This window comes from Cyrtonyx montezumae, unplaced genomic scaffold (genome assembly GCF_038088225.1).
Source record: "Cyrtonyx montezumae isolate F1298 unplaced genomic scaffold, pur_monq_1.0 scaffold_3, whole genome shotgun sequence".
NCBI classification, from domain to species: Eukaryota; Metazoa; Chordata; class Aves; order Galliformes; family Odontophoridae; genus Cyrtonyx; species Cyrtonyx montezumae.
In genome coordinates, this window is record NW_027072034.1 from 81,651,731 (window position 1) to 81,665,750 (window position 14,020).

The 14,020-nt window shown below is 43.0% G+C and overlaps 1 protein-coding gene across 1 annotated transcript in view; it reads left to right on the forward strand.

Moving 5' to 3' along the window:
• GAP43 (growth associated protein 43) overlaps window positions 1–14,020 on the forward strand; it is a 52,186-nt gene that overhangs the window by 23,325 nt on the left and 14,841 nt on the right. Inside the window, exon 2 of the mRNA XM_065742084.1 lies at window positions 5,114–5,735. Coding sequence (XP_065598156.1) covers window positions 5,114–5,735 — 622 coding nt within the window. The remainder of the gene's footprint in view (window positions 1–5,113; window positions 5,736–14,020) is intronic.

The window sequence follows — 14,020 nt, forward strand, 5'->3', positions numbered from 1 at the left end:
CCATGTTTCACTTCTTCTGGGGAGACAGTTGGTCTTTTTTTTTTTTAATGCACTCTGCTCCTTAAATGCTGTATCTGAGACAAATCAGGTCATGGAAAGCCAGGCCCACAAAAGCTTGGAGATGACTCAGTCCTGTGAAATCAGTGAGAGTCAGGTGCCCAAATCTCATTGTGAGTCTGTGTCCAACTAGCTTTGAATGATGTCAGTCAAATATATGTTGTACTTTAGTCAAGATTAGAGCATCATGGGCTGAGGTGTATCTGCCCCAGAGGGCTGATAAAGAAAGGCTGAGGGAGCTGGGTATGTTCAATGTGGAGAAGAGAAGACTCCGGGGAGATCTTACTGCATCCTTCCAGTATTTAAAGGGAACTTATAAACTAGAGGGACACCATCTTTTTACACAGGCAAATAGTGATAAAACAAGGATGAATGGCTTCAAAATAAAAGAGGGTAGATTACCTTAGATGTCAAGGAGACATTTTTTCACTCAGAGGACGGAGAGGTTCTGCAAAAGCTGCCCAGAGAGCTGTGGGTGCCCCATCCATGGAGACACTTAAGGCCAGGTTGAATGGGGCCCTGGTCAGCCTGAGCTGGTGGGTGGCAGCAGGGGGTTGGAACCAGATGTTCCTTCCATTCCAGGCCATTCTACCATTCACCCCATAAATACCACAGATGATTAGCTGATTCAGCACTACTTCACCTAGTCAGCTGAAGGAAAGATTTCCACATATATCTTAGTGTAGGTGTCATTAAAATGGAATTACTTAGGGTCCATATATCTTTTCACAAGGTTGTTTGCTTCTGGTTTGTTTGTTGTTTTTTTTTTTAATATGAGAGTAACATATTTCCCTTGGGCTGTGAAGCCAGTTTTGATAACTATCACTTGTTCTACTGGTGGCCAGACTTTTGCCAGAATTGATGCCTTCTCAAGTGAAAGCTGTTCAAATCCTAAACCTGGGCTCCTGACACATGAGTTTCAGAACACTCAGAGATGGAGGTGTGAGCTGCTCTGGGAGCTGGCGTCACATTAAGGAAGAACTCCCATCTGAGGACAGAAAGGAAGAAGTTACCAGCAAGTGTAGCAGCCTGAACCTCTGATGAATGTTTTGAAGGCTGACACATACCAAGAAAGGAAGAGATACATAAGCAGGGCAGAGGAAACTGAGCAATACTGAAAGTCCTTTCAGTGGAACATTAAGTTCTTTCTTGACCTCTCCATCCCATAGACAAAATGCAGAACTACAAGATTATTTTTCTGTCTGCCTCTTTAATTCTGGTTCATTGCTCAGTCTGCTTTTCTTAAAGGTAAATCGGTTTTCCAAAGCCAGGGCCTACAAGAAAGAAATTGATAAACAGCAAAGATGAAAGCAGTATTTCCTCCTTTCTTGCTTATTGCTTTTGTTGTGGCTACCAGCATGCAGAGCATATGGAAAACAGCTGTTTTCTCCATTTCACCTTTCTTGATATACCAGCATGCAGAACATTTAGTCGACCTTAGAGGTTAAAAGAGAGATTTCTTCATTATTTTCTATGTTTTGATGCCTCTGTAGGCTTTGGGTTTGGAGATGGAAGGTAGAAAGGTGGTCGGAGATTAGAAATCTTAGGGTCTCGGGTCAATGAAATTTCCACATTCCTATTACCTATGAACTAACCTCTACCGTGTCTATGTCCTAAGCATTCATTGCTCATCTACTACTCTGAGCTATGTGACAGCAAGGAAAGTCTCACTTACAGGAACTGTCTGCCTGGGAAGGAATGTCCTAGAAAGCTGGAGGTGTGGCAGACAAGCAGATTGAGATGGTGAGAGGATCATCCTTCCAGGATTGGAAAGATGACGTGGGCTGTGTAGATAGAGACATAAATCCTACCAGTATGTTTTGTGAAGGGAAAGCTTTGTACAGTGGCTTCAGAGGGTATGTGGGGAAGGTCTAACTGAAGAAGGACATATTTGGCTCTGTATGTCCCTTATGACAGCTGTGTATGAACCAGGCTTAGTATTTTCAAGTTACGTGCACGCTTACAATATCATGAATATTTCAATATTAAGTATGAGTCTACACATAAATTTATAAATGAAGCAGGTGTGTGACTGAACAATAAGATGCAAAAAACTCTCCTTACCAGGCCTGGTTTTGGTTAGGGACTCTTGATTCTGTACAGACACTAATAATAATTGTCACTCTTCTATCAGAAGCCACAATATTACGACCAAGATGTCATACATGCATGGTGGATAAATAAGACAGATAAATGTCTTGTTTTCCACTGCAATGCTTTTGAATACATCCTGGTAAGGCTGACTCACCCTTTTAGCTTTCGAAGGAAGACAAATTGATTTCCAGGAGCTTCATTGTGTACAGGTTATTTCTGAACAGCTTCCTTAATTAAACCTTATCTGTTGTGTGCACAATCTACAGATGAAGAGTCCTCGTCTTTTTTTGTGAGAACAGAAGTTTCCCTCCAAACAATCTGCTTCTCATCTAACCCAGTGTTACACTACATGATGTACATACTAGATGGATACCGTGTTCTACCTCAGCTACCTTCAAGTAGCGTCAAAATAAGTCATTTTAAATGCCTAGGATGCTGAAGTGGAGGAAAACTGAAGTAGGATTTCTGAGGGCCATTAAGAGCCATCTGAGTTGGCACAGTCCAACTATTAGAAAAAAATTTTAATTTGTGACCTTAAAACCCATCCCTGACCCAGCCTTGTGTTCCTTACCTTTTATATCTGAATTGATGCTGTAAGTGCTCAGTTGGACATATATTCTGCAATTGTGAACCTTGCAATCTGGAAGGGACTCAAACTGATGTCATCCCAACTGCGATAAGGGGACAATGAGGTCACTGGAATAGCAATGAGACTTTTAGCTCTGTAATGCAATACGTGTGGGTGCAAGATTCCAGTCTGACATCCCAGAAGAGGAAAAGCACTCTCCCACTCCTGGCCAGGTAAAGAGTGGCTCGCCAGTGAGCCCTTCATGCACCTCAGTAACAGCTCTCCTGTCAGGAGAACCCACCCTGCAGCAGGAGGGAGAGAAGCCCTCACAGAACTGCATAGCCCAGGTGATGGGGTAGCTGCTCTGAGGGAAGCTGTCACCAAGGCATGCCACAAGGCCACATTTCATCACACCTGTCTTAGTGGCAAGAGAACTCTCTCTTCAAGCAATGGCTTTTATCTTTTGTCCAAGGATTGAAATTTTGTCATGTTCACTAGTGGCTTGGCAGTAGTCAGACATACAGTACTGAACCTTTAAGATCTTGTCGTTATTTTTCCAGTTTCCCAATACAGCTGCTGTTTGAAATTGATCACAGACCTTTGTAAGAGTCAAAGCAGATATATTCAAGCTCTCCTTAAACCAACTTGTCTACGTATTAGTAGTAATGTTGCTACAGTAACACAGGACTTAGTGCATACTTCAAAGCTTGCCTAAAGAACACAGTAGGTGAACCTGTACAGAGCTCTGCACAACTTGTCTGGGTCACAGTACATGAGCTGTGCTGGTGCATTCAGATTCATTTTCACTCCTGCACAGGTGTGTGGAGCTGCTCTTTTCTATGATGGTTTGGGGCTGCTTGCTCCTTGGTCACTGTATACACTTAAGCTGACTCATGTTTACCCTGGGAACAATCCTGCTTGGACACCAGTGCCAGGGCAGGGAACCTTGTTCTCACTGGTGGCCCTGAAGGAATGTGGTGGGTACCACCTCTTGTATGCTGGTGGCCCAGTGTTGGGTTCACCCACACTGCTTTGCTCACATGTGCATGCCCAGCTGTCTTGCATCAGTGTTTGCACTCTGCATGGGAACAATGCCTTTACATTCCATTTCCTAGTGGCTACTACCTGTGGCCAGTCCACTGTCACCCAATTCCAGCACCATGTGTTCATACTGAACTGTCTCCTCCCTTATTCCTGCTCTGGTCTTTTGGGGCATATTTATAGACTTCTGCTTCTGGTCCTTTCCCCAGATGACATCGCTCAGTTGCAGTGGCCTGAAGAGTGGTTTATTCTTCCCTTGCAGAAATAAACACATACTATCTCTGTCAGCCAGCTCATTTTCTTTCTTTTGTGACCTGAGCCAGCATTGGAAACCAGGTGCAGACAGCAAAGAGGCCAGTACCTCTGCTGCTGAGTAGATCTTTTGATTGCTTCCCAATGGGAATATTAATAGAACAGTGTCCTTTAATCAGCATGCAGCTGAGCTGTTACTTGCCCAAGAGCTGCTAACATTATTGGGGTGAAGCATGGTATGACCTGTAAATTCAGTGGAATTTTACAAACTGAGTATTATCTGTCTGCAGCAGACCAGCATGAAGCATGGTCTCTGTTTTGGTCTCATTTAAGTCTTTAATGTATGGCTTAAGTCTGTAAGACAGGAGGAATGCTTGTTCTTTGTTGTAAGGCAGTATTCTACCCAACAGCTAGAGAAATAATCATAATCTGCTGAAATTGGAAAGTCTGATACCTATCTGCCCATTATTTCTACAATGAAACCAAGAGCAGGGAGCTGAAAAAAAGGGCTGAGGGACGTCTGTGAGGAGTGTTAGTGTGTATGTGCAACAGCATGCGTCTGTGGCAGGGCGGGTGGCAATGATATTCTCTGCAGGCAAACCTGAGCCAAAAAGCTGTAAAGCACAAAACACTTGGTGTAGTTAGAGTCACACACCTGTGAAACAAAGTTTCACTAAAAAGGAACAAAGGGGATATAGGTGGATCTGGGAAGTCTGTGGAACATGCCTTTGGGAGAGTAATTTGAAAATGACTGGGAGGAAAAAATCGGAAAATTTCAAAATGGATGGGAAAATAAATCATGACAATAGTGACAACCCAGCTAGTGCAAGCCTTTCCACACAGCCAAGGTGCTCTGAGCATCGCTAGCAGAGATGATGGATTTCACAAATTCCCTGTGTCTGCCCAGCTGTAGGATGAAATCAGAGCCACTGGCCTCAAACCCATACCAAATGGAAAGGCTGCTTCCAAACTTGTCACCTGCTAGTGGGAGAGGAAGGTGGGACATTCCCAATTAAAGAAGGGCCTGGGATGCACCTGGAGAAGTCTTAACTAAGTTAATGCGTTTTCTCCTCCACCTTTCTCCCTTTTTCTTCTTCTAAGGTTGAAAAAAATGAGGACGGGGACCAAAAGATTGAGCAAGATGGCATCAAACCAGAAGATAAAGCTCATAAGGCAGCCACCAAAATCCAGGCCAGCTTCCGTGGACACATAACAAGGAAAAAGCTCAAGGGAGAGAAGAAGGCAGATGCCCCTGCATCCGAGTCTGAGGCCGCTGACAAGAAGGACGAAGGCCCTGCTGGCGGAGCAGCCGAGAACAAAGAGAGTGAGGCTTCTGCTGCCACAGAGGCCAGCGCTGCTGACAGTGCCCAGCTGGACGAGGGCAGCAAAGACAGCAGCGCACCAGCAGAGGAGAAAAAAGGCAATGGAGCCGCTGACACGGGCTCAGAGCAGCCAGCCCCTCAGGCTGCCACTCCTGCCGCCTCCTCGGAGGAAAAACCCGCTGCCGCCACTGAAACGGAAAGTGCCACTAAAGCTTCCACTGATAACTCGCCATCCTTGAAGGCTGACGAAGCCCAAGACAAAGAGGAGCCTAAACAAGCCGACGTGCCTGCTGCTGACACCACTGCCACCACCACCCCTGCCGCAGAGGATGCTACTGCCAAGGCAACAGCGCAACCCCAAATGGAGACAGTGGAGAGCAGCCAAACCGAAGAGAAGACAGGTGAGTGAGCGCCTCGGTAGGGAGTAGGCCTCTCCAGAAATGGGTGCCTGCCTTGTTCTCTTACAGATGCCTCTGAGACTTCTGATTCCACTGTAGGAATCAGAGTGAAAGAGGGAATTAATACCTTTGATAGGTTTTGTGGGTGGTGGATGTGCATGCTCTTCTTTAACACCCTTTCCTCTGCTTCCCAACACCTTTTGGAAAAAATTCAATCTCTTTTCAAGGCTCTTGTTCCTCTGAATGGAGGTGCCATCTAGCCCTTTTCTGCATGGTGCTGGGAGAGGGTCAGTCAGCTGTGGGGCCTGGAGTAGCCTGGGGGAACTACCAAGCTCTGCACAGAGGGAGATGAACTTCCCCGATCATACTAACACATGGAAGCTCCAGAGGGGCAGCGAAACAACCGAGGCTGACAGCAGCTCACTGGAGGCTGACAGCTTGAGCTGAGAATCTAACAGGGGAAAAGCAATCTCATACTGCATCCATTTAGCCTTGCTGGTGAGATGGTGAAGAAGGAACAAACAGAGTCTTTTTTCCATCTGCCTAAGAATGGCTGAGATCATGGGTACAACAACCTCTACCTATTGTCAGCATCACTAATAGTTTCATTCACACAAGTAGTACTTCTAGTCTCTCTGCTTGGAGTAGCCTGCAACATCCATACATATCAATTGCATGAAGCTTTCAGATGTAAGTCATCTAGGTTATACCCACGTGATAATAGGATCAGGTAGGAAAGGGAAGATTAAAGACCCTGACAGCTCAATGAATGAGGACAGAAGAGAGAGCTGAATGCCAACAGTCAGTCTAGGAGGTGTTTTCCTACTTTTTCTCCTGACCGAGATGCAGGTCTGTTTAACTAGCTCCCCTGGGAAGAAGTCAAAAGTTTTGAGAGGCAAACGTGAACATTTTTGACAGTACCATATTGTTTGCAAACCATAAAAAAGAACTGTTGCTGAATTACAATACTGAAATAGGTAGAAAACATCAAAGATCTGAGGACGTTTTTGCTCTTGTTCTTTACCTTCCTTAAATTATCAAAGAACAACATAAATAAAAGAAACAGTACATCAGAGGCAGGTACCACATGAAACTTGATCAAGAGGCAGTGCAAAGCATAACTGCCCTCCACTTTCATTAGATACCCAATTGTAGAAGGCACTCCACAATCAATATCTTGTTGAGGAAAAAAATGTAGTCTATCATCTTGATTTGCATAAACAGCCTTATGAAAATGTTAGAGAGCCTCTACATCCAGACTTATTGATGTTTTTTCTTCATTTCATTTGTTTTATGACTTCTCTTCCAAGATGGCAATTCCAATTCTACACTTAGGCTTCTGAGCTTCCTAGCTAACTCAGGGCTCCAGGTGACTGCACCCACTCAGCAAAGTGGAAAGACAAGGAAGCATTTATTCAGAAGGACAGATAAGTACTCAGGGAAGAGCTTGTGCAATACAATTCTGACTTAATGTGTGGACAAGGGGAACGGCTTTGAGGAGTGTGACTCTAATCTGAAAGTGCATAACAACAAAGGGATGCTTCTTTCACCTTCTTTCAATTAAACGTTTCTAGAGATAAACCTTGAATTTGCATTCACCACATTGGCTCTTTGTGGTCTCTGTCCCTTTTGTCCTTCACTTTATATGATGAGTTGAGTGTCAAAATAAATGGTATATGATTTGAGAAATCTAATTTGTTAAGTTGCATGCTGTAGTTGCTTTTTTTTTAATACATGGGCAAAGGTATAAACATCACTGGTAAAAATAAAACAGACTAAATCAGTGTTTTGGGGCCCTGTGTACACAGAATAATCAGTGCAAATTAACTCTTGGTTAAGATTTGGAGTGCCTTATTCCTAAATGGGAATAGTTATTCTCCTTTGAATTAACATCCCATTTTGGTTCAGATTAATATTCTGTAATGGCTAGAGATAGGCAATCTGTAGCATTAGGGTTATTTCACTTGCTTAATTTTACCTGCTTTCAGTGATCAGTAATCAAATTTTTTTTTCTACTCAGTATTCTGAGTCATTTGCAGATATCTTCCCCATGGTCTTGTTGCCCTTAATATCATTTGAAGTGGGGACATTACAATTTAGTACACATTTGCACATGATACTGCTGCTTATGTAAATAACTAGCCAACAGAGTAAGTTACAAAATCTACAATCAAATATGTATTTAAAAATGAGTTTTCCATGATTATTTGATTGTTCAAGGCCAGTATGTGCATCTATTCTGGCTCATTTGATATGCATGCAGTAATACTCAAGCTTACAAATGTTTGCAGAAAGCAAATATAGAAGGTGTGTGGCCACAGTTAAAATGATATCCTCTTTAAAATGTTAATGAATATAGGTGGTTTTTTTTTCTAAATTCCCATTAAAGGATGATATCAGTCTTGTAGTCACAATGCCAAACAGCTGGGTAAGTGCCCCCAGAGCAATGCAGGAAGGAAATGGAAAAAGTAGATTAAATAGGCCTTCTTGTCCATCTCTTTGAGGATGCTAGGTTGTGTTCTGCAATATGCTCTACAGCACAACGTTCAGAATTATAAGGAGCTGCTTTCTCTTCAAAGCATCTTCCACAGAAGAGCATTGTCACAGTATTAAAGATCCCACAGACAGGAGATATTTCCTGATAGAAAGACTAAATTCTCTTTTGCTTATCTTCATTCTATTATTCCCTCTCATCTCTTCAAACCTCTCTGTTTCTCTCTGTTGGTAATTACACCTCTCATAGTCTTAAAGACATTTACTGTGTCATGACCTTTCTCCCAGTCTTTGTACAGGGAACTTATCAGCAACCATACCAGTAGTTGCTGGCATGGCTGAACTAGCTGATTGTTCTTGAAGGAGGGAGGGCTACCAAACATCTGCCACTCCAGTACTCTGCCAGACTAGGGACAGACCCTCTTTCAGCTTCATCAGTCCCCTTCTCCCAGAAGTTGTTCCCTTGGCTTTCAAAGGTCATCTCTTATCGTTTTATGTGATTGAAGACTGGCACAGTAGTAGAATGCAGTGTCAGGCTGCCAAAAATAAATCAAATTGGCTCCTTGCCAGTGTCATTGGTTGGCTGGTTGCCATAGCATGCTTGGCTGCCACTACCGTGAGGCGTGCCGACCGTGCTACTTTTGCACAGTGACGTTCATCTGCCTTGAATTTTACTACAGGCTGTAGATAGAGGCTATATCGTGTTATCTGTGGATATCTTCCATGGGCAAACACAAGAAGCAGCCAAGGAGATTTTTTGGTCTTCATCAAAAGGCAGGACAAAGAAGACAAGAAGAGAGGAAAGGGCTAATTAATGGATAAAGAGAACTGCATGATATTTTAATGCTTAATATTTAATGTTTCTGGAGTGGGAGGGAGGCTGGGTGATTCTTCATGCAATACTCTAATTCTCCTGACAAACCTCAACCCTCTTTGTTATTCAGTTCCACATACTCGACCTGTATTTTGGCAGTGGCTTAAGAAATGACTTCAACCAACTGTCCTGATCCAGTATTAGTCGTTCTCATATCGTGGGCATTCCCAATTGTAAAGCAGGGCAGTTTCTAAGCAATCCTTGGTGTATCACCTCTGAGAAAAGTAGATAGATTCCAACCTGAGGAAACCATGAAATGAGTCAGTGGGTTTTGTTCAGGGGCTGTGGGGGACTGATATAAGGACATCTTTCTGTTCTTTTCATGACTGGTGGATGACTTGCATGTCAGAAAGGTGTTATCTTATTTGAGCCTCCTTGTCAAGACTTATTTCTATTGACTAGAGAGATTGCCTTAAATGACAATCTACCCAACAGATCAAAATGAAAAGCTGACTGGAAGGAATTTATACCTTACATATGGATGGAGAGGTGAGACATATTACATCTAGATTGCACCGACTTAAATCTGCAGAGAGTGTCCATCAGAGTCATTGGAAAGAATCTATATTAACATGGCTTTGAAGTGAGATCAGCATCCAGCACAGTAAACTACAGAAGAAGGGATACTGTGAGCCTTGCAAGGAGAAGAAGTGAATATCACACAACGTTAGCTTCTCTTTGTAATTTACTAGGTTTTCAAGGTTCATCTTTTAACTTGGCTAGCTCTCACTTCAAAAGCACTCTCAAGTTGTCAGGTAAGGATACAACAAAGCCCAGAAAAGTGAAAGAGTAAATTGTGCCTAAGGAAACAAACTGGTCTTCTTTTGTTGGAAAATGAAGAATGCTTTCTCCTGCTTGATGAAATAGCTGTACAATGGAGTAGTTTCACGGCTGAGATGAAAAATCAGCCAGATGTCAATTGTCTTGTATGCGTGCAAGCCCACAGTTCCCCTGGGGCCCTGTACCCTCCAAGCAAGGAACACTGGGATGCACCATCTTCATTTTCTTGGAGGCAGCAAGCAAATCCCTATGGATCGTTTTTCATGGTTTATAGCTGAATAAGTTCTTTGTTTTTAGCTCATTCAGTGTATTGATTGAAGGACAATACTTGCTGCATCTAGAGAGCACTGGCTATATAAAGGTTTGGAAGGAAGGACTGTCCACGTAAGAGTGAGAGAGTACAGCCTGCGCTGTGCAAGAGGATTGCAGTTGTATAACTGGAATTTTAGTCGTGGCTCATGGGTAGCTGGCAGGAGACCGAACAACCTCACTGACATTCCTGTTTCACTTGAGCTTATCTCTGCTGCTACACCTGGCAGCTGAGGAAAGTAATGTAAATGCACTAGTCCTCCCAGGAGTGCCCCAGAGGGAACAACTCTAAGCAAGCATACCAGCATTTTCCTGTCTGTAGTACTACTCAACCAAAAAAGTAAGAATATAAATGCAATTTAGGTTACCTGCAACGTGCTTCAAGGTGACAAAGTATGTGCCTAGTCCTCTGTAAATTTCAGTCTTTGAATTGTGCCTAGATGGGTATGTATTGTAATAGTCCTGCAAGGAGCAGAATTTTCCAGACAATAGGAAACTTACACATCGCCTGTAAAAGATGCAGATTTCCTTCTCTGTTGCAGAGTGAAATATTGACTCTGGTGCTGTGTGCGTGTCAGATTTGCCTTTTCAAATGAGATGCTGCTTGCCCAGTATACATGTGGACAGTGCTGGTGGTAAAGCAAGACCTGACCTCTTTCAATGAAATTCTAGGTGTCACTAAGCATATTTACTGATGTCACTGTGTGGGATGAGTCTGGAAAATGCCTCCCAAGAAAAGCAGATTAATCACTGTTTTGGACCAAGGAAGCCTCAGAAAGCCATGGACACTCAGGAGTGGTTAACTGGTCTATACTGTGAAGGACAGAAATTACAGGAAAGTTGACACCTCTTAATGCTGAGAACCACAGCTGCTGCTGTATCAGGTGAGCTGCTCCTCACTGATCACAGCATGCTGCTTGGATTTCCTTTCCATGAAGAGGCTGTAAACAACAGCCTCGCTGTTGTTTACATCTATATAGCATTCTCACAAGTGGACAAAGTCTTGCTCATGTGCAGTACTGTACTTTCTATATGTTGCATACAGTGAGGTTTGCATTATACTCTTGCAGACCTCCATAGGAAAGAGCTCTTTCAAGCAGTACATGCAGAGGTGTTGAGAGCAATACATATTGATGTTATAGGATGTGCTTGTATTACGTAGTGGCCACTGAACACTAACACAGGTCTCCGCAGCCAAAACCCATGGTTAAACTTCGCTTAGGTCATGCTTTCAATCACTGTCTCCTCGTTACAATGTCTTCCGCAGTGACCTGCTACAGACCATCCTCAGATAATGCTCCAAAATCCCCACATGGGAGGAAGCCTCTCAGCCAAAAATGGTAACTAAGTTTTTAGCTTAGGACATTTCAAATAGCAGTCTCTTGGACACAGCCGACAGACAACAAAACTTAAATGGCAGCTGTTTGCTGTAGCTCCCAGCTGTGCTCTGCAGCACCACCAGTGTCATCTCTTTACACTAGGATCAAGTAGGCTGAACTTTTCAGACAGATATAAACTTGCAGAGTATCAGCTGGGATTTACAGCTCTGAAGAGAGTCATTCTAAAGGCGGTGGTACTGACTCAGTGGTACAGATGACTGCAGAAAGAAATGGGACTGGGAAGGTTCAGAAGGTCAGAGGGATCAGATTAGTTAAACATTCCTTGAGTGCTGCATAATAGGTGCATTAATATTGGATTACCAGTGGCAGTTCAGCGATCACTTCCAATCTCTGCGGCAGCTCCATGGAGTCTGGCAGGGTGAAGTTATAGAATAACTGCAGAAAGACATAAAAGCTGCCAAGACAAGTCAGACCTAACATTCTTTTACTGTACTTCTCTAGCTGTGGCCAGCATCAAATGCTGCTATAGGCAGATGTGGCATAATCTACCTCTCTAGGACCCATCTCTGTCCTCACTCACTTCGAATTTAACAGCTAAAGTGTGATGTATTATCTCTTTCAATACTAATTATAACTCGGGCTTTATGCGGCGTATATATAAATACACAATATCTGATTAACTAAGTGTCAACAGCTTTCCCAACTCCAACCAACTGTACCATGTCTGGAAAGATTACCAATGAATTGGACATCATTGCCTGAAATATCTTTCTTTACATGTGTTCATCACAGAGAGAACAAAAGCTCCTGATAGCCCTACATTATGCTGTTGCTTATTGTATGTAGTGTATTGTATATGCATATGCACAGATGGCATATTGCTATTTCACTCTTTCCTGACAAAAACACAATGTTTTCAATTGTTTTTTCTATGAAAGAACTCCCAGGCTTTGTTGATTTCTCTGAACTCCCCTTCAATCTACAAATGTTCTTTGTGAAACTGGGTGACAAACACTACACACATGAGTCCAGAAAAGGCTGAACTTGTCATGAATTTCCAGAAAGGCATTATTTCTTCTGTGTTTCTCTTAATTCCTGCCATCATACATGCTAACATCTTTGTTATTTGGACATAGTTACCCTACGATCATGGGTGACTGCAATGACATGCAGGTCCATTTTACACTTGAAAGATGTCCTTTTTCTAAAAGCACAGCAGCAATATATTCAGCCACATAGTTTTCTGTGAGACTGGGCAGTGGCTGAGAGAACTGGCTGAGAAATGGAAGCAATGGAAGGAGGCTTACAAAACAGTGGTTGACATGAAGACAGCTTCTAGTGTTGGCTTTGTGGGTAGGTTCTAGCTCCAGTTCTTAACTTCCAATAGGCCCTCCAAAACCCCAACTCACCCGGGCTCAATTTGAACAATCTCTAGGCACAGTGTATTTCTCAAGGCTACATTAATGCTGCAGGCAGACATAAATGAGGACTTTCTCATTCCCTAGTTTTTCTCTCTCTTGGTATTGAATGTTTTTCAGGCAGAAAATAGAGGAGATGGCTAATGATAATGTATGGAAAGAGAGTGCTGCGAGCTTTTCTCCGAAGGGGAATTTGGTTTTGCAGGCTAGTAGAACTGTGGTTTTCTTCTTCGTCCTGCATTCCCAACTAGAGGATCCCTTTGCATATCCTTTAGCTCTAAAACCCTATACCATAAACAGAGCCTTGGCTTTATAATCTCCAATGGTGAATACGTGGTCTGTGGAAATGCTGCGTTTTCCTTTCTGTGGCCTTTATAACTGTCAGCATGCAGCATTGGACCAGGGCTGAAAATCTCAGCTGAAATCCTGGCAGCCAGGAGCCCATGCTGGACATCAGCCCTTTGCTGGGCTGCAGAGTATTCAGGGAAAGAACTACAGAACTGGACAAGGACAAGAGATGCAAAGGAAAATGCTGTTATCCTAATGATATGAACAGTGAGACTCAAGGCTTCATGTAAATAAGTCTTAGATAGAGGTCATAAGGTCCCAATTAGCCAGTGTTCAAATGACCACACACTTTCCAGCTGTACCTTAAGGCAATAGCTGATGAGTCCTTTTCATTATGAAAGAAAACAGACACTAGTCAACCTCTTCATTTTTCCTCCAGCAAGACACAGTAATTGGGAATGCTATTAATGATGACTGGACATTACCTGTAACCTACAGGGCTTAATGAAGAAGAAAATTTCTCTAATGTTTAGAAGAGCATCCCAATCCTTATGCTGAAGTTGTGCAGCACTGCAGAACCATAACTGACAGTGCATTTCATGTACAGAGAAAGGGATGGGACGGCAGGAGTGGGAGCTGTGGACAGTCCACAATAGCATTCCCCAGTGCTGCTGACTTTACAGAACTGTATTAGAAGCCATGAAAAATGTTTTGAAGACCTTACTAGATAACTGATGGAAGAGATGGAAAATGGGATAAAAGTAATTAGAACTGAGGTGGTGCAAA